The sequence below is a fragment of the Caretta caretta genome, chromosome 6 (assembly GCF_965140235.1).
Source record: "Caretta caretta isolate rCarCar2 chromosome 6, rCarCar1.hap1, whole genome shotgun sequence".
NCBI classification, from domain to species: Eukaryota; Metazoa; Chordata; order Testudines; family Cheloniidae; genus Caretta; species Caretta caretta.
In genome coordinates, this window is record NC_134211.1 from 119,538,413 (window position 1) to 119,559,636 (window position 21,224).

A 21,224-nucleotide genomic window follows, 5' to 3' on the forward strand; every position below is an offset into this window, starting at 1 on the left:
GGCCGACTGCACAGATGGTGGATTACTTGGCCCAATTGCCATGTCCTTGCGACAGCATGAGCTTTCAGCTACTAGTACAATAATAAGTATGCTTTAGCTTTTCTTAAGCTTTCATGGGTACCTTGAATATGTAACTGTTAAATATAATTATATATTTGCATATAATGGAAGTAAACTCCACCCATAGCCAGTATCAGCCCCTGGTGAAAAAGGAGGAGGGTTGGCATCAGACTTGCAGCCAGCAGTAAATCTTTGCTAAAGAAATCCATGAAATGAGACACCATATGAAATGAGGGCATTCCTGGGAAATGAAGTGTAGTAGAGTGTTACTGCGAGGGTTACTACATCATTTTGGACAGATGCGATCAAGGAAAAGAATCCAGAAAATAAGACTGGTATCTAGTAATATGGGACATTAAGTGGAAAAAGTGCAGAGCTGGTTCAGACACTGATGAAAAGGAAAGTATAGACTGCATGCATTAAAGAGGCCAAACCGAAGGAAGCAAAGGCAAGAGGTATCAGGGAAGGCTATAAGCTACTATATTATGGCATGCTGAATAAGAGAAATTGATTTGGTATAGTTTTAGACAAAGTGATGCAGGAGTGCATAGTGGTTGTAGGTATGGAAAGTGACAAGATAATTTTGGTTAAGTTGCTCTTGAAAATAGCCCCCTATATGTTACATATGCATATGCACTCCAAGTGAGATGTGCCAAACAACAACAACAAAAAAGGATTGCTGGGGGAAAAATGGACACTGTTGTACAGAAAGTGATAAGAAAAAAAGAATAATTCATCACTGGAGCCAACTTTAATGGTCACTTGGGGAGAGATGGTAAATGCTTCAAGAAGTACCTTAGCAGCCATAGATATGGACATACGAAGAAGGAAGGGGAACTATCTTACAGTATTAGACATATGATTTGATAGACATTCATACATTTTTCACTAAGGAAGAAAGAACATTTTATTACCTATAAGAGTGGTGGTATGATGGTGCAGATTACTTCCTAATAAATCGAGCTGAGCTGAAGAACATAAAGCATAGAATGCTGGTTTTTGACTATGAATACACGTCATACAAGAGATGAAAATGGTCCAAAGCAGTACAGAAAACCAAGTGGAGGAAGCTTAATGAAGTGAGCAAGGAGTTTAAAATGAAGGTGTTGGAGAAGATCTTTTTAGAAGGGTTAAGAGAAAATACGAATCAATGGTGGACTCATATTACAAGCAAAATTCAAGAATGTGCAAAGAGCCTGGCTGGTGAAACAAAAGCAAGAGCCTTTTCCCCCAGTGAGATCTGGTAGAATGAGAAAGTTGGAGAGTCTGCAAAAGAAAAGAAAAAGTGTTTTCAGTTTTGGCAAGTGACGCTTCAGTGGCAGGATTTTCAGAAGTATAAACCCCCCCCCCCCCAAAAATAGTGAAGAAATGGTTGCAGCCACTAAAGCTAACACCATGAAAGCTTATCTGCCCGTCTTGAAACGAAGAGTGAGAACAAAATATACAGACTGGCAAAGACTCACACTGAGAGAACTAAAGATATCAGTGAGAGCAAAGTAATTAAAGATGAAAGTGGAACTATGTTAATCAATGAGAACCAGAGTAAGGAACAGTGGAGAAATTATTTTGAAAGCCTTATGAATGAACAGAACCCAAGAGAACCAAGCTGTCTGTATCTGGTGGCACCAGTCTTAGAAAACGTAGTTGCAGAAGCAGGGCTATCCCTACCCATACACAAGGTACGCAGCTGCGTAGGGCACCAGGAATTTCCAACAGCTGTTTGGCAGTGCTTAGGACTTTCTGCGGGAGGGGAAGGACCAGGGATGTGGTGTGCTCCGGGGAGGAGGTGGAGTGGGCCTGGGAAGAGGTGGGCCTGGAATGGAGCGGGGATGGGAAGAGGCGGGCCTGGAGCACCCCCCAGCAAAGTCGGTGCCTGTTCTTCTTCGGCTAAACTGCCACTGCGAAGGTGCTTCCTAGCATCCTTGCCTGCAGGGGGCTGTACCTGTATGGGGTAAGCCAGGGGCACTTCCCAACCACAGTACAGTACTGTACAGTATATAATGCCTTTTGTCTGCCCCCCAAAAATTTCCTTGGAACCTAACCCCCTGCATTTACATTAAATCTTATGGGAAAATTCGATTAGTTTAACATTGTTTCACTTAAAGTTGCGTTTTTCAGGAACATAACTACAACGTTCAGTGAGGAGTTACTGTACAAGACTGTGGACTACTGCAACATTAAAAACTCATAAGCCACACAATGAAGATCTGGGAGATTGTTATAGATAAGAGACTACAAAGAGAAATAAAGGTCAGTAACAATCAGTTTAGATTCATGTTAGGCAAGCCAGCAGTGGATGCTATCTTTGCATTAAGATTACTTGTGGAAAAATACAAAGAGGACAACCCTGCACGTAATATTTATTGGTCTTGAGAAGGCTTATGATCACATTCTGAGAGAAGTCATCTGGTGGTGTATGAGAACGAAACAGCTACCTGAATATTGTATCAGACTTGACCAGGAAATGTATGAGGGTGCTAAAAGGCAGCCACGTGGAGAAACTGAAGAGTTTCTAGCAAGCATCAGAGTATATCAAAGGTTGGCACTAAGCCCCTTTTTGTTCACATTGGTGCTCAAAGAAAACATCCACAGAATGGCAGCCTGGTGCATGCCTTTTGCAGATGATGTGGTGCTCGTGGGGGAGAGCAAAGAGGAATTGGAATGAGATTTAGAGAAATGGAAGTGTGCACTAGAGAGAAATGGCATGACAATCAGCAGAAATAAAAGAGAGTATATGGTCTGTAGACTTGATAATACCTTGCAGGAAGACAATGAGACTGTAAGTCTGGGGGCCAGCCACTACTACTACAGAAGTTCAAGTAGCTAGGTTCTATAGTACTGGATAATGATGAATTCAATAACAAACTTATAAGCAACAGGAAAGGCATGGATTAAATGGAGAGAAGTCAACAGAGTGATCTGCAATAGGAGAATGCCTATCAAATCAAAAGGTGAGATCTACAAGGACTGCAATTTGAATGGCTCCGAATGCTGGGTTTTGAAAAAGAAAGAGACAGGAGTAGAACTTGAATACAGTGGAATTGAAAATGTTAAGATGGATGCTTGCAGTTAGAAGTGAATGAACTGGGGGCGTGTGAAAGTGGTACCAATTATAGAAAAGCGGAGGGAATCTAGGCTTAGATGATTTGGACCTGTGAAAAGAAGATCAGAAGACTATATGGGAAACAGAGGGTAAACTTAGCAGTAAAGGGGAAGACCCAAAACTTGATGGATAGATGTCATACAAAAGGATTTGATTAGCTGTGGAGTTTTTGAGGAATTGCTTCAAGACAGACTGGAATGGAGGAGGACTCAAAATGTAGCTGAAAGACCAATAAGAGCAAAAGATACTAGCATGACCTAACAATCTAGTAGGAGAAATGCTGTCACAGAAGAGGGACTTCCTAGAGAAGAAATGACATTTGTGGTTATTTGGGCTGTGAGATGAGGTGTACCAGGCCCTTTGTGGCCCCCTGCTGCAGAACACATGGTCCTACTACACCCTGCCAAGAAAGGAGCAGCAAAGGTGGGTCCTAGAGAGGCCCCATGGAAGTAGCCAATCATAGCCCAGAGCAGGTTCAGATAAAAGTTGCTGCAAGGCCTTAGTGGGTCAGTTCTTGGCTGGGACCAGGAAGGGTGCTCCTCTCTGGCCAAAGAAGCTTCAGCCACGTGATAACCAGAGTTTGGTTCTCGCTGCATTTGCTTAGATGGAATAGAGAGAACCTGAGAACTTTAACCTGAGCTAAGGGATGAAGATAAAGAGGCCAGGTGGGAAGAGGCCCAGGGAAACAGCAGCAACATATTGAAGTGAGCAGTATCTGGCTGCTGTTTATACGGTCCCTGGGCTGGAACCTGGAGTAGTGGGCAGGCCCAGGTTCCCCCACCAGCTGCTGGTGAAGTGGCCTAAGCCCTGAGAAGGGGACAAGACTTGTTTTGAAACCTGAGAAAAAGGGTTGAATTTAAAGACTACAGAGCTAGGGCTGAGGACTGTGGTGAGGGTAAGATAGACAATTTTTATTGGACTTTTTACTACTGTGTTGGACTTTATGACTTGGCTGGAGGGCCGAGCCACTGAAGATCTGCCAGGCGAGGTCGACAACCTACAGAGGGCACCAGGAGCAGGAAAAGGATGGCAGTCCTGCTGTAGCAGGAGATGCTCAAAAGGTGAATGCCCCCCATTACAGGTTGTTAGTCCAAAACTATGTTTCTTTGGCACCTATACAGTATGATAAGGGTCTAAGTAACTTGTGAGCTGGCAACATACCATTCGAAGAGATGGACAGAGCTGTAAGTAGCCGAGGCCATATAGGAGCATCGTGTGTGTACTAGAGGCAGGATTTCAAGCTCAGAGAACTGACCAGCCTGAATTTTTAACACAACTACTTCTGTTTTAGGGAAACTGTTGGCTTGTTTGTACTAGGCGAAGTCAGGGATTGAATGAAGCAGGAGTGGGAATAGTAAGAAGATAGTTCCTATTGTTAATTCATGTTGCTAAAGTTGGCTTAATACACACACAAAAAAGAGGGCAGTCAAGAAGGAAAGTTTCCTTTCAGCCCCAGAGTGGAGAATGAAAAAGGTTAATGGCATTTCCAGATCCTTTTGTATCTTTGTGGTAGGCCAAAAATAGATTTCAGACAAGTCCGCAGAACAGATCAGAAGATGCAATGTCCTGTTCTGCAGTCTCCCGGAGCTTTGGTTATGTAAAAGGATGATAAAACTTACTTTGCAAACGGACTGAATGCAATAGCTGAAATGCAGTAGAAGCTAATACTGCATCTTTTCACTTTAAAAAAAACCCAAAAAGTTCCAGCAGTTTGGCTGCACCAGTGGGCCATTCCATTTACAGGAATATACTACCTGCTAACATGTATGCCTTTGTGAATTCCTGGCTTATCACCAGCTGGAAGCTTGAGATCCGAGAGTGAAAATCTCATGCCACTGTGTATCTTTCTAACAGCAATAGTTTTAAATTACATGATGTCCTAAATTTAACTGTATGAAAAATTTCTAACAAATCTATTTTTCAGCTGAAAAGGATCCCAACCTTTAGAAAGTAAAATTAATTTAAATGATGTAGATCCTCGCATCAAAATCCTCTTCACACATGTACACCCTCCCATCCACGTTTCATCCCTTCAGATTGCAGTATGACTATAGAGGATCCAGATGTATATGTTCTTTCATCCAGAATGCATTAGAATCTATCTTGTAATAATTTACTCAACCTACTTTTCAAATTTCACCTTCTTTTCCCTGTCTTCTCTAATTTGTTTATTCTTCCTTTTGAAATACTCAGCTGCGCCATATATTTTCTCAGGTGTTGATGTGTATTGAACAGCCAGGTCTGGAGTCATCCCAAGTTACTCTTCTCTGTGCTTGAACTCAGCCTAAATTTAAACCTGGAAGAATAGTCAAAAGAAGTCAGCACAAAAGAAAGAAAGAAAATATGTTCAGGGATAGTTCTCAGTGATGATGATCCTTACTCAGTCACAAATTTGAAAACAAAAGGACTGAATGGCTCAGGGGATTGGGAATGGCATATAGCTCTTTTCAGTTCTAGGCTCTTATTTCGAATCCAGCCCAGGTTAGAAGTATTTGAAAGCGGTTCCTTTCTGAGAGCTGTTCAGTGTGATGTCAGTGGTCCATCCTTTGGCTTGTTAGTAGTTTCAGAAGAGAGAGCTAAGATTTAATGGTCATGGGGCAGGAACTATATCCACACCCTTATAGATCATCAGATCAGTGTTGAGGAATATTGGTAGGTCAATGTAGGGAATCTTGCACTGCAATATTCAAGGGCAGTATCCATTCTCTTGTCAAATATGGGACTTGAGGCCTGTAAACCTGGCACTTTTCATGAATACTAACATATTAAATTCTTTCTTTTTTTAAAAAATCTAGTGGGTAAAGAGGACCTCTCTACTAATGCATGAAACCACAGCTCACTAAGTCTGCAGTGTATTATATTAGTGCCTATCAGTACCTGTTAACTTTGTGCTTTGACGGGCACGCAACTGCACTTTAAGGGCTTCTATAGGTGATGTTTAAAAGCTTAATAACTGCTACATGCCTAAAGTGAACTAAAAAAATACATTGAAAGAACATTAACGATACGAGAGAGCCAATGAAAGCAATTACAGTTTAGGATTAAATCTTTATTTGAGAACTCTAAGGTGTTCAGGACTTCCTTACTGTATGACTTCTTGCACTGTGGTACAAAGACCGAATACTGAATGTGGCCCATCTACTATTACCAGGGGGAAAAACAATAACAGCAGCAGCAACAATCTGATCCCAACACTAAGTCAGTGGAGTTCAAGCAGGGGGTGAAGCCGGATCAAAGACGTGTCAGACTTTTTATTAACTCACTCCAAAGAAACAAGGCACTCCACAAACACACATTCACACAGAATAATTAAAAGAATTAAGATAGGACTTAGTTTGTGTTGCAAAGCAACATGTTCTTAAGTGGAAGTTCACCATATGTTCTCCAATACCTAGATACAAAGATGAGCCACCTTAACCTCTTTCTTAATGTGCCCCATTTTGTTATGCATTGGCGTACATATTGCTGTACATGGCTGGTTTGACTTAGAGCTTTTAAGTCTTTAAATATCATTTGTCGGGATTGTATTAAATTATATCAGCATTACTTGAGTGAATTTTTTTAAAAATTTCTTGCCATCTCCATTATTCTGCCACATTTTTGGTTTTGAGGAGAAAGTAATGCAAATAACAAAATGCTGAAGGTGCTAGTAGATTTAATGCAAAGATTTTGGGGGGTGGGTGGGGAAGGATTATGTCTTCCTCTTTTTTTAAGCAGTCCTATTATGTGCCATGTAACCGCAATCAGGCTAACAACCATAATATGATGGAATATCTTGTAATCCGGTTGTAGGTTTCTATCGAGACACTCTCCAAGTAGATGAGTTTTAAATCTCCTTAGAATTAAGAAGGGTTTCGCAACCAAATGAATTGTTTTGGAAAAATCCTCCTTTATAGATTGTGAAGAGGATAAAAAAGGGGAAAAAAAACATGTCTGTGGTGGTTAGTCAGATGTTCTTTTGGAGTTACAATGATTTCCTTCTTAATTCCTCTTCTTGTTGACATTCACGGTTTAAAAAAAAAAAAAAGTACTACGTGCACTGCCTTCATACTCCTCACCCATGTACACATTATGAAATCTTTGCATTAAGCGAAACAAATGGATTGAATCATAGTGTAAGGCAGACAGTAAACACAATTCACTCAGCTATAAGGCGGCATAAAAGCATAGTATAAATTGATACACTACAGTACAAGTGTTAATAATTGCCAGTACACTGTACAGTAATTTGTTTTAAAGAGGTGATTGGACCTAGACAACTGAGAGCATGCATCATACTGGCTTAGTGGATCTGAATTGTTTGTGTCTTTAGATTTTTAATGGGTATGTACTTACCCTTTCACCAGTATAGTTGAGACACTGGAAAAATGTATTAGATGTATTAGTAATGCCAGGTTTAAATAATGACAGACAATTGAACAATCAGCAGGTGATAATTTCCTAGGTGTATCTCTATTTATGGATATGTGATTTATTCCTACATTATTTAATTATTCCATTTTTTAAAGAGCTTTGGGGTACCCTGGAAAAGATATTTATTATTTCAGAGGGGTCATAAAGGAAGATGTAGGCTAGTACTAATAATGCTTTAATACATAAAACCAGGAGACAATTCTTTACATGGTAAATTAAACAGTAAAATATACCAATTTTGATTTGATTTGTGTCCCATTGAACTACCCTGCATTTATTTGCTTCAGCTGTAAATCCTTCCATTCTGGTGTTCTCCAGCACCCATTATAGAATTGAAGCTTGCTTTTCACCTGTCTGCTAACAGTTTAACATAGATGTCTGGGTCCAGTCCATTGTTCCAATTGTATATAGTTTAAAAATCTCTGCAGTATTTTACTCTTTCCATTGTATCTTGGCTTCCCTGAGTGCTCTGCTCGCTGCATTTTATTTGTACTGGCTCTGTTTTCTAAGCCCATTTATGCTTTTTTTTTTTTTTCCTGTACACACTTGTTCACTGGGGAGCTTAAATTGACTTCTCTCTATTCTGTATCCTTAACTAAAAATGCACCATTAAGGTTGATTGAAGTCTTTTGAAAACACTTCATAAAAAATGAAAAGCCATAAGAAATTAGGCTACCAGTGTTTGCAAATACCTGTTTTCAGCCAAATTGATGGGACGGAATAAGAAAGAATTGAAAACTTAAAAATGCTGTTGATACATGTTTATATGCTACCTATTTGTGTGAATTGGCAAAGTACATGTCAAACATTTTGGGGAATAAAATATTGAGAAATGTGCCATCCTGTAGGTTTTTGTTACTTAAAACCTTTTCATCTCTTAAACATAAAGAGAGGAAATGGATTAACTAACATATTTAGATTATCCTGTTATTATTTTCATTATTTTTAAAGGGAAAAATAATTCTTGTTCTCAAAATGTTTCTCTTTAGTTAATATTGCCAGTCACCTAATTTTAAGTTGACTCGAGTAATTTTTAAACCACACAACATATTTATCAGGGTTAGAAAGAGTGGGTAAGATACTGCTTTAAAAACAAAAATGTTCAGTAAAACTGAAACTTTAAGGCTTCTTTCAGTGAAAAGTGCAATGGCTGAAAACATTAGGCATGTCTAATGTTCAGTACATGTGCAACTAATTAACAAAGAAACCTTATTTGGCAAGTCACCCCCCAGGAGGAAGGAGAGTAATTTCTGGACAGCACATAATATGAGAGAGAAAAATTGTATGAACATATGAAAATGAATCTTACTTTAAAAAGAGAAATATCCCGAGGGATTTGCACAAAGTTTAAAAGGAAACAAGTGCTTCAGAATCACAAGTGATTAAACTGAAAATGGCAGCTAGGTTGTCAAAGCAGCTGAGACTGCTCCCGCCAGTGAACAAGATAGCAACCAATCAAGCTGTTTCTAAACTCTCTCAATGTTGCAGTTTATTACCAATAAATATATATTTAAATGCTTTAATGATTATAGAAAAGAATAATTACTGGATTTTAAATTTCTCATATTTCTTTTTTCAAACAATTGCCTTTTGAGACCTATAGGTTTGGTCTACAAGCTAACAGTGGGATTTTTAATTTTTTTTTTTTTTGAAAAAAAGCTACCTATAAATTCATTTTGGCAGTAGCTCCACTAAACTGAAATGTCTAAAATGCAGAAGAATTTCTCAAAAATTAATTGGCATACAATAGGTTTAAAAACTCCCCCAAATTAGTTCTTCTCACCAGGGACTATTAAAATAAAAAATATGACTAATGATCAAACCTTTAGTTCTGTTAAATGAAAGCATAGCCACAGCAATGTAACATTATCTTTAGCAATACAACTCAGGTAGAGTTTTTCTTAATTATTACTACTATTTTATATAAGCAATGGAAATACTGCCAGACCTAAACTATTATTTTATGGAATACCATGCACACACATTGCAGCAGAGTGCATGTTTTCCTTTAAGAATTCTCCTATTAATGGAGGAAAAGAGCAGCAAGATCAACAAGAAAAGTAGCTAAGTACACGGAGGTCATTCAGAAGCTATGAGTTCTATAGCAGCGGTACAAGAAAAAACTGTCAGTTTCCATCCCATTAAACAAGCTATGAGCTGTGTTAGACTCACTGGGATTACCAGCAGACCCCTACCCAGATATGTGCTAGCTGCTACTCACATAGTGCTATAAATTATTCAATTCCTTTTATGCAAATAGTGTTTCACAGAAGCATAGGGAATCCATAATGGGAGGAAGAGTAACATCCATTTAGAAGAATTAAATGCTAGGTGAAATGTATGACACTTTGCAGACAAAAGTTATTGAAAATAGCAGTACCTTTTAAAGGTCTCCACCCACCCACCCACACAGAGTTAGGGAGCTTCCAAGGTTTGTTTTTTTTATACATATCACTATCTCTGTATGTGCGTATGTAATGCGGCAATGGTTGCCCTTAGAGACACTGATTCCTGCATTAACAAATATGCATAAGGGTAAAATCACAGAACTGAGGCCTCGCAGAGCATTTCTCTCTGATCTTCAAAACTAAACCTTCATTTAAAAAAAATTGAATGTTTGGAGGAAGCCAGGCTGGAAAGGGGGGTTTAAACAATGAAAACAGGTTTGTTTTTTTAACCTTTGGAGCCAGAAAAACAAAGGGCCATTTCTTCACTACTTTCGCAGGTAAAACCTGCCATTGACTTCAGTGGATGCATAGGGCCAAATTCATCCCTGGTGGAATTCCACTAGAATTCCGTGGGCCAAATCCATCATTGGTATAAGCAGATGCAATGCCATTGATTTCAATGGAATTAAGCTTGCTGACTGTAATGGAGGTATAGCAAAGCTACTCTGAGCACACTGTCTCTTTAAGACCCTTCTCCTTACAAGAAATGATAGATGTGCACAGAACACTATGGGTGCCTCCAGCCAGGGAGCTGAGTGTGTCTCCACTATCTGACTTTAAATCCTTGGTGTTGGCTCTTTTTGAGGTTTATCCCTTTTTTATGAGTAATCTAATCAGAGAGAGTCCTTGTTGAACCGCCTGTGGGTTGTCTGCCCAATTAGGTCTGGTCTGCGCTAGCAAATCAGTCTTGCTTACCTGTGTGTTAGCATTATCAAAATAAATGTTAGATAATTTGATAAGAAAGTGTTTAATGTTTTATACAATGCTTGTAGGATGCTGCATGTATTGTTCTCACTCACCTATACCCCATGTTATAAAGTGATAACAAGCATTTGCGTTATAAACCTCTGACTATATCTCATCAAACAGGGAAAAAGCCTTGTGTAAAGCAGATGGTGGTCTCTAACAAGAAGAGGTTACATTCTGTTCATTACATGCAAATGAGCCATTGTACAAGATCAAAGATCATAGACTTTGATAAGTGCATTTCTTCCCACCACCCCATGAAGAAGGGACTTGGGTGGAAACTGTTGCTATCAGCTTGATTTCTGAGGGAAGAAGATATAAAAATGTCTCACAAGGAAAAATGATAATGCTGTCTGAACTTTCACAGGGCCAGAGACTCTAAACTGAAGTGGGAGATTCCCCAGGGTTATCCCTGGGTTTGCCCTGAAAAACATTTTGAATTGACAGATTTCTACAACTTTGTCACTCTTAGGGTTTAGTTTGCAACTCATTTGTGTTATATGCTTGCTTTAATCTGTAAATAACTCATTTCCTTTTCCTAGTTAATAAATCTTTAGATAGTTTATTACAGGATTGGCTATCGGCATTGTCTTTGGTGTAAGGTCTAGGGTACCAAATGATCTGGGGTAAGTGACTGGTCTCTGGGGACTGGAAGCAACCTGAATATTTTGTGGGGGGGTGGGGTTGGTTACTATAAATGACCATTTATCACCAAGTCCAGCTTGACTGCGTGGCAAGACAGACTGGAGAACCTCAGAGGACTGTCTGTGACTCCATGGTAAAACTGTTATAGTGATCCAGGAATTCACATTTGTTACTGGGTTGGTGAAATCTAATCATAGAACGTACCACCAGTTTGGGGTGTCTGCCCAATTTTTGACTGTTTGGGGTCACCAGGACTCTGCCTGAAGGCATGGGACACTTCCATTCAAAGTTATACTCTTGGCTTTCCAGATGGTTCACAGCTTGTGCACAGTCCACATGAGTGTCCCAAGAGCAGGAATCTGTACTGAACATCCTGTATGGACAATCATGTTACCCTCATTCTCCCTTCCCCTTCTCCGTCCAATCGTTAAACCCACTTATTGCATCTTGCCTTAACATTAGATTGTTAGCTTTACAGGGAAAGGACTGTGTTTGTATAGGGCCCAGCAGACTGAGGCCTGTGCATATTACCTCACTCCATGAGTAGCCAGACTGAAAACAATGGGATTACTCCCTCTTCTCCACATCATCAAACACAAACTACTGGTCCCGCCACAGTTTGTCCACTCTCATAACTTACATGGTCATCTTCCATCCCCTTTGTTCCACCAACACCACCAGCCTTCAGTGGCTGCTTTTGGCCTCCTTTCACAAGCATCTTCTTCCATGTTGCCCCTACTGATGGAATGATTACCTCAAAGCAAGTACCCTGTCCTCCCTGAGGTCCTTGTTACATCTCCCACAATGCCCATGAGACACAGCCAGCTGATAATAGCTAGGCAGGTTGGCTAAAGAAATTCATGACCCTATCCAATTTGTTTATTTAAAACTCCCAACACCCTTCAGACTGGCAAGTTATGCACACAAGACCTACTCCTGCTCCCAATGAAGTCAGTGGCAAAAGTTCCCAGTGACACCAGTGGAGAAGGATCAAGCCCATAGCTAGTCTATGTACTACGTAACCTGTGTTCCCATTTCTGCTACCCTTGTCTCCCCTCCTCATCCTCTTTGTTATTTGCTACACCCACCTGGTGCATCATGTATTAATCCAGATTGCAAGCTCTTTGGAGCTCGGACTTTCTCTCCATATAGGCCTTTCCATTGCTTTTAACAGGCTTTGGATCAAGCCCCAGGTTTGTATAGCTCCAGCATGATAGGGGCTCCAAGGCACCAACACAATACAAATAACAATGGAAATCTGTATATGACATATGTCGCTACCTAGTAACTAAGCCCCTGAACCTGCAATTTACAATGCATGGGCAGACTGCAGTGCCTGTGCAGAACCCTGCTGACTTCGCACAGAGGCAGCAGTCTGGCCTGTAAATTGCATGGCCTAAACTGTGATCTCCCTTATCCCAGTGTAAATTCAGAATAACTCTACTCAAATCAGTGGAGTTACTCTGGATTTACATGGGTGTAAGAGCAGAAACTGATCCAATTTCTAAACTACTACTATGTTGTGGCAAATTTCTAGAAAATCCAAAGTGCAACAAAGACACCTGGTGGCTGTCCTGCAAACTGCACATCTTTTAAATGACTACAAAAAACAAAGGAAAATGCCCCAAAAAGGGCTATCTGACACAAGCGGGTATAGTGGTGGCCTGATAAGCAGTCTTTGTGTTTAGCAGCTATATATTCATCTATAATTAAATGTAAGAAACACCAATTCTTTCTTACAAATTTACAGTGCTTACAGAGGAAAAATAAAACTATATTTTAATTTAAAAAATTCTCTCAAATACACCATTCTCAAGAATTACACATTTCCAAAATATTAACAGACCTAACTGATGAAATTTTAAGAAAATGCAATAATTTTAGTAACCATTTACTTTGGGCCTGACGTAAAATTTATGTTGTGAAAATTACATGAAGCTCTGAATGGTATACTTTATTACATTAAAACGTGCTCTGATGTCTTTCACTGCTTTAATTTCAAAGTGTAACATGGCAGTTTACTCAAATAATTATTTAAACAGTCATGCTAAGTTTTTAAAAAACAGAACCAGTTTAATGGAATTTTGATGGTTTAATAACTGATGCTAGTGATATCATCTGGTATTTTCAATTTCTGTAATATAACTTACAAAATAAAATATAAAGTTAAGGAACAAGTACATTTGGGTTCTAAATATTAGAGGCCATATTCTGGCTTCAGCTACACTTGCATGACTCCTACTGACTTCAGTGGCCACACTGAAATACATGTATATGCGAAAGGCTCACTAGATAAAATAGGTACGTGTATTATAACTGAATGGTAGACTGACAGTCATATTTTCAGATCAGTTGCCCAAATCCTGCACGGGAGTTTTGCCAGAGTAAGAATTTGCAAGATTGCTCCTTATCTATTGATACTGTTCCCTCTCATTTACTGTTGCAAGATGACGGACCATACTATGATTTTTTCCAGTCCAGTTAAACCAAAGAGCAATTAATTCATATTTTTGTGAAAGATCCTGAGGTTGTTGAAAAAAATCCTGTAAAAGATGGAGAGACCAGATTCTGCCTTCAGCTACACCAGTGTAAATCTGGACTAAGTATTTACTTCAGGGGATCTTTTCCACTGTATTCAATGGATATACATCAGCATAAGTGAAAGCAGTATTTGTCTCAAGTCGTATCCATTGTTTGGATCATGATGTTCTATGTGCATGAATGTTTGCTTCATCAACCATAGAAACTTAATTAGTTAGTTCACACTTCATATCAATCATTATTAATTTTTACCTGGCAACTATGAATATAAACAGAACAGGACAAATTCTTCCGTGGTGTAACTCCACTAAAGTCAATGGAGTAATACCAGGGATGAGTCTGGCTCAATATTTCACTTGTCCGTTTTTCTTATAGAAGTTTACATTCGATTTGGCCTGGAGGGGCTATTGGCTGGCATCCTGCAAGAAAGAAACATTACAAGTCAAACCATAGTGACAGCTTTATAAAGGAGGAATTAATTTAGAGCAGTAAAAACTCTCAATTTTATAGCACAATAACAAATCAGCTAATTGGATGTTTATTCCTATCATACAAGTAAATAACAACCATCATATATATACACATATGGGTGAAATCCTGGCCTTGCTGAACTCAGGAGGAAATTTACCATTGACCGCACTGGGGCCTGGATTTCACCCTCTATGCTCTGTGAATACTTTCATAGCTATTCCTATGAAATAAGGATGATGAATAAAATTTTCAAAAGCACCTACATCATGCAGGCCTAGATTTGTAAAGGTATTTAGGCATTGCTCCACTCAGTGTTGCCAGGTCTAAGTGATTTAGATGGCTAAATACCATTTTGAAAAGCACTTAAGTCGCTTAGGAGCCTAAATCCCTTTGACTTTAATTTGGGACTTAAGCTCACGACTTACGTTGTGATGGGGCATGGATGGAGTTAAAAGTGCCAAGAGAGCCTTGGACCACATCTGCTGGGGAGCTAAGGGGCAATGAGACTGAGAAGGAAGCTCACCTGGGCAGGAACAGGCGGGGCTTCTACAAAGCCTAGGAGTTGAGGCTGGAATGGGGTTGCAGGGAGGTCAGCCTCCAGTCACGCTCCCTGATGCAAGGAGGTAGTAGGGGCCTCAGAACGGCAGAGTAGGAAGCAGACTGGGGAAGGCACAGCAAGGTCCAAGAGGGATAGACCTGAATTGCTGGTTCAAGGGTCCCTGGATTAGAACCTGGTATAGAGGATGAGCCCAGGTTCCCCTACCAGCCACTGTGGGAGCGTCCCAGCCACTACAGTGGATTTGGGACACGGTCTGAGACTTTGAGGAAGGAGACTCTGGTAATCTGCCGGAAGAGGCAGATGATGACAACTTGGCCAGAGGGCTAAGCCACGAAGGAGAGGCACTGCAGCTTCGGACTAACGGGAGTTCGGCTGCAGTGTGAGTGACTGAAACAACAGGCTGAGCAACTGCCAGATGCGGTGTGGACAGTGGTGAGGTAATTCCCCAGCTGAACCAAACGGTGAGTTGCAGACCCTGTGACATATGTGCTTCTGAAAATTTTACCCTACATATGTATGACTAGCTGGTTCACAGATGTTAAGCAAATGAAATGTGCCATTACTGGCTTATAAATGACAACATTCAACAGCTGATTATATGTTCCACTCGGATGGGTTTTCAGCCAATTCCAACTTGGTGATGTCTCTGAAGATGGAGGGTATGTCTATACTGCAGATAACCTGAGGCCGGGGCTGTGAGGGTCCCTGAGCCCAAATGTCTACAATGCAATTAAACAGCCCCTTAGCCTGAGCCTGCTGGCACTAGGCTCACGTCAGCCCTGGGTGTCTAATTGCAGTGTAGACATACCCTGAGAGAGTTTTTGACCATTTGTTAGTGTGTAATCTGAAAGTATGTATGGTAACAGAGGGTCATTCCTGGGTCTGTGCTGTTAGCATGCAACTTGCAAGAACCCCTCCCAGCTTTTTAATGTGGGATTCACTTATACTCCACGACCAGCTGATAGGACTTTCCATTCCTGCTTAAGGGATATAGTGCCCTGAATTGTCTCCAACTGTTACCTTAGCTTAAAAAGAAGTAAAACCCAATATTTTAAAACCTAGCTGTGTGCCACTAGGTGCTTACAACCCTCTTTAGGCATTTAAATGAAAGCGTATTTTTTTTTTCAAAAGGTGCAGCTCCTATGACTTGGCAGTATCTCTTTGGCATGAAGTTTCTTTTAGCCTAAAATGTAAATTAATAAAATGTTGAAAACTTGCCACATTGAGGCCTGGGATATTTTAATATTCAACCACTTGAGGGAACAAAGACAAGAAAAATTATATTCTGAAGGTGCTGTTTGGGAATTCAGAGTTGAGGTTAAGTTCCATTTTGCACTTAAATCAGGGATTCAACCTCTTTGCTTTGTATGGAAAAATAGGGTACATCTAAATTTACAGCACTTGCTCTCTGACTACAGAATGAATTTTCGAGAATTGACAAGTCTATTCATTAGTTTATAAATTAATTAAAAACTCTGTCCTTTGAAAAATTGTAGCATCCTTTGAGTCTTTTCTTTGGTCCATGTTATATTAACAGCAAAACAACACACTTCACATTTTTCATATATGTAAAATTAATTGAAGTCTTGTGCATAGGCTGTATTTGAATAAATTAGGTTGTAATTAAGCTAAATTATTACTGCTTGTTGTCTGTAATTGTTATAATTCTGTAGGCCATGGATGGCTCAGGTCAACAGCACAGGTAACTCTTAAGTAGTGCTAGTGTGTCAGAGGTAAATCAGCCAATCATTCAACTACAGTTAATTTTCATGCAAATAGTGGTAATGACTCATTGGTATGAGGGAGACTGAACATGTATCTAAAGTTCTCATTGGTAGATTAACTGGCCCAACTGCTCTTTAAAGAGTCTATTGCTGCAGGCTAGTTTGGGCCGCAGTGCTTGAGTGGAGCGAAGGCAACAATGCAGCGGGGAACCCCTGTGCACTAAAGCACGCTGCCAGTGGAACTGACGGGAGAGCCTTTAACATACAGTTATTTTGGACTTGGGCTGGGCTCTCCATGAGCCCTTTGCATAGCACAATCTCACTCATAAGCCCTGTAAACCAGTCAATTGTAAATTAAGGGCTAGATTCACCAGCACACTTCAGCTGTTTTCTGCTGCTCTGGTGATGCAAAGCAGCTATAAAACACAACTTCACTGGCTGGTGCACACTGACTTTTTTGGAGTACTGGGAAGCTGCCCATAAAAGTTAAAATAAAAAATGATTTAAAGTTGATCTATAAATTTTCAAATTAAAAACCCATTTTCCTTTGGGTTTATTGTTTATTGTTGTATGTGTACAACATTTTTAATACATTAAAAAAAACCAAAGAAATCCCCAGGCAAAAAATTATGGTAAAATAGAGCTAAGGTCAAGAGTGTATGTCCGTAATTTAAATGTAAAAATCATTACAGAGCTATCATATTATCCACAAACCAAGCATTATAAGCCCAGGAAATTCAGTTAAAGTTATACTTCAAAGAACTCTAAACACATTAAGTTAAGAAATGTACAGTTAAGGTACACAAAGAACCTTAACGGTGCCCTGTAATGATGTCATGGTGGGCGTGGAGGGTATTCAAAAAATCTAATGTGTCTTTAGATTCAGTTTGATCTAATCCAGGACCACAAATATTAAAATCATATGACTATTGCATGATGCTATGCAATAGTTACGTAGTTTGGGTGCCTTCACTGTGTTTTTGTTACCTTAACAGGGTTGGATTTCTTTGAAGTGTAACCTTAAGTTTGACTTTCCTCAGTTTACAATGCGTGGCTTTGTGATGTTACAATATCCCTGTAATGTTTTTTCATCAAGTTATTGAAATGCCCTCTCAACCTTAATCCATTTTAATTTATTTTTGTCTCTGAATTATACTACAATAGTAAACAGGTTACAACAAGATGGTCTTAATATGTTCGTCGTCTTCATGAAGATAATAAAGAAAACCACCAAGGAAAGCATGGCCATCGTGCAAAAGAGCTGGAAGAGATTTTAGGAACAAATGTGCTGTTTCCGGTAAAGCAGGCATTTCTATTAATGCAGAATCCTTCCCACAGCATCATCTCCACTCTCTGTGTAGTTGGTTCTTTTAAATATAAAAAGGACTGGTGTGACTACCTCTGTTCTAGTGTAAGTCAATCCACTTGCCAAGGAAAGAATAATGCACACAGCTTTAAGTGAAAAGTACTTCTGCCCCAAGTAAAAATAAGTGCACACATCAGAGCAACAACATTCTAATTAAGTAGTGTGGGAGACATTGAGTCCTGCACAGAGGGCCAGCAAAAGCCTACACACTGGGGGTAAAATTCACCCTTTATGAATTAGCTATGAATGTCCGTTGGTCATTTCCTCTGACCATTTGCCCTGGAACATCTGTGTTAGCTTGGAACTATTCAGGCAAGGGAGCCCACCTGCAAGGAAGTATAGGTTTGTATGAGACTCCCAGAGCTCATCTTGAAATAAGGCAAGAGTTGTCTAAGGTCACAGGAGTACCTGAGCCAGTCAGCCAGACAGTTAATGCTAACTGTCCTTGAGGTGGTACGTTGCACAATTCTTACAGATCACGTACAAGGCAGAGTGGAATTGGCCAGGCATTCTGGAATGTCCTCATGGAATGGAGCTGCACAGGTTAGTGTGAGCAATGAAATTGCTCCATGCGCTCTGAACAGCCCTGTGAATAGTGCTGGACCACTGACTCCAGCAATCTAGGTTTCAATATCACACTCATCACCCTGATATCTGAGTTTAGGCTACCTGTGGTCAGGAGAAAATCTCACAGCAGTCCCTGATGAAGTGCAGAGCTGAACCAAACTGCATGAGGAGCGATGGTGGCATGAAATCAGATATCTCTAGCACTTCAAAGGCACTGGTCCCTGGATCTAGGTTGATACCCTGGCTCTTTTCTGCGGCCAGTCTGATGCACCAGTTTACTGTGGATGCACTTTTGGATCTGTCTAGATCTTTGGACAGGCTGCAAAACACATCTGTTCAAGGTTCTTGGAGAAGACTTTAGGTTTGCTTCCCATGTGCTGAAGGGGTGAAAAGGCTCTTTTATGTAGGTGGAGGCTGCCTGTTCCTTTTTGAATAATTATTTTAATGCTACTGAGGTTTTACATTATTATGTGTTAGGTCACCCAGAGCTTTGCAGGGGCTTCTTTTTATTATTTAAATTGAAATAATTATATCTTGCTTATTTCTCAGGAGCCTATCACTGTATTGTCTAAGTGGCAAACATAGTTGATACATGGGCTCTACTGTATAATCAGGTCAATATTCTGTTCAGTAGGTGCCCAGGATGCTGGACAGTAAAGGAGTACAGGCACAGTGGCTCAGAGGAGGAAGTTGCTTACAAATGGCAGCTGGTTTCTTGTCCTTCATGTTTCTTTTCTGTGCTAGGTTGCTTCAAAAGGGTTACTATGGCAATTGTACCCAGTCAGTACTGCTCCTTGGCATGGGACACTTTAGTATAAGAGCCATTTATCAGAACAGAGGAGCCCAGGGTTTCCCTGGATAAGCCCATGGTGCTTGGCTGCTCTGGATGCTTCAACTCAGTCACTTTCAGAAGTCTGCTCCATGCTGTGTTCTAGACAGTAACCAAAATGCTGTTTGTCAGACAGGGAAGGTCAAGGACTTCAGCCCCTACAGTCTCCCAGTACCCTGAAAGGAGGGCCTTACGAGGAGGGCCTTACGCAGATCTAATACCTCAGCACCAAACTCTAGAACTCAAGCGATTATCTTCCAAACACCATAGGGAACACATCTATCCCTCAACATTTTCATGTTCATTTCTGGACTCCTGTTTCTGGTGTATATTTTTTGAGACTGCGTAACCAGATTTGCACACACTATTCAAGGTGAAGGGTGTACCACCAACTTATAAGAAGGCAATATAATATTTTCAGTATTATTTTCTATCCAATTCTTTTTACTTCCTAACGTTTTGCCAGTGTGCTGTGAGCCCGAGGGGCAAAATGTGATTCTCCATCTTCATGCACATTTTTCTAGTAAGAAAAAGCATGGAATTAACTCTCAAAGTATGATAGACAGAATCCTTGCTATGTAACACATTTTGAGTTGTATTTTGGGCATCAACTGATTGCACCGTAGCACTAATGCAATGACACAAGAAATGGGATTTAAGCTGCCATAGAACTGTATGGTCTGTAGGTATAATAATGTGTGACATTTGTCCTAAGACAAATGCTCTCTTGGGCCTTGATCTTGCAAACACCAGCTACTGAGTGTAGTTCTGATTTCAATGTACAGTGCCTAGCATAATGGGGTCTTGCCCCAGGACTAGGTTTCTTAGGTCCAACAGTAATACAAATAAATAATCATTGCACATTATTATTCATTAATAGCCTCACCGGCTTGTAGTCTCAAGGTAATAAATACTATGCTTGGCATTAAGTGTTAGTGGGGTCGGGCCTTTGTTTTGAGATAATCATTTTTAACCTTGAGCATTCCTGGTCATAACAACAGGTTCACTCTTAATTGCTGCTACTGTGATATATTCAATTTTTAAAATAGTAAACAAAAAATTAGGAACTGTGAAGAAAACAAAAAATGAAACAGGAAGGCTTGAGCAAGCTACATTACAGAATCAGCTTGGATTTGTGGGACACTTGCTTGCTCCTGTTCATTACGTTATCTTAATCACATGCCAAATGAGTCATTGTTCTAGCGCTAACCTTTTTATCTGCATGTTTTTTGGTCTTACTAGTCACATTAGGAGCTTTATCAGGGGACAGGAAAACATATCCCTCAGGGGAAGCTGGGAATGATGACTCAATTAAAACACATCTTTTGGATGACGGGAGAAGGGGTTGGAGGAAAGAAAACGCTGTCAGCCCTGGAAAGAAGAAAAAGTCAGATTTTCCCAGTTGTAGAGTGATTAAGGAAGAAGGGAAGCATCGTGCTAGCAAAAATAGGAAAAACAATGTTTCCTGCTGATAAGAATCTTACCTGCCGTCATTTTCTCTGCTGTTCTGGTGTACAAATGCAGTTCGGGTAGTACCACTCTGTGTCAACTGGTTTAGAAGATTAGCTGTTGCTCCTTTTACTTGCCTGAGAGCTATTTCTGCATGGATGCTTCGAGGATTATTTGTCACCATTCCTGGGTTCTTAGATTTCTTATCTGAATCACAAAATGTATATGGACACCCTCCAGACATCACAACAGTAATAACAGGGTGTGCACAAAGATTTAGTTATATATAAATAGTACAAAATA

The 21,224-nt window shown here is 40.0% G+C and overlaps 1 protein-coding gene and 2 long non-coding RNA genes across 8 annotated transcripts in view; 2 read left to right on the forward strand and 1 right to left on the reverse strand.

Annotated features, from left to right (window-relative positions):
• Positions 1-11,340, forward strand: part of LOC142072598 (uncharacterized) — a 34,076-nt gene extending 22,736 nt beyond the window's left edge. The window contains exon 2 of the long non-coding RNA XR_012669101.1: positions 10,894-11,340. This is a non-coding gene — a long non-coding RNA (uncharacterized LOC142072598). The remainder of the gene's footprint in view (positions 1-10,893) is intronic.
• The window catches only part of LOC142072597 (uncharacterized), a 69,418-nt gene that overhangs the window by 37,337 nt on the left and 10,857 nt on the right, over positions 1-21,224 (forward strand). The gene's annotated exons all lie outside the window — the stretch shown is intronic.
• The window catches only part of LRRC9 (leucine rich repeat containing 9), an 83,645-nt gene continuing 75,908 nt past the window's right edge, over positions 13,488-21,224 (reverse strand). For 4 of the 6 annotated variants that reach the window (XM_048853852.2, XM_075129955.1, XM_048853851.2 and 1 more), the window contains 2 exons: positions 20,957-21,128; positions 13,488-14,375 (listed from right to left, as the gene is read on the reverse strand). In XM_048853852.2, the coding sequence (XP_048709809.1) occupies positions 14,336-14,375; positions 20,957-21,128 (212 nt within the window). In that variant the 3' untranslated portion in view covers positions 13,488-14,335. Of the gene's footprint in view, positions 19,575-20,956; positions 21,129-21,224 lie in introns of all 6 variants that reach the window. The other 2 variants (XM_048853853.2, XM_075129954.1) reach the window with 2 other exon arrangements.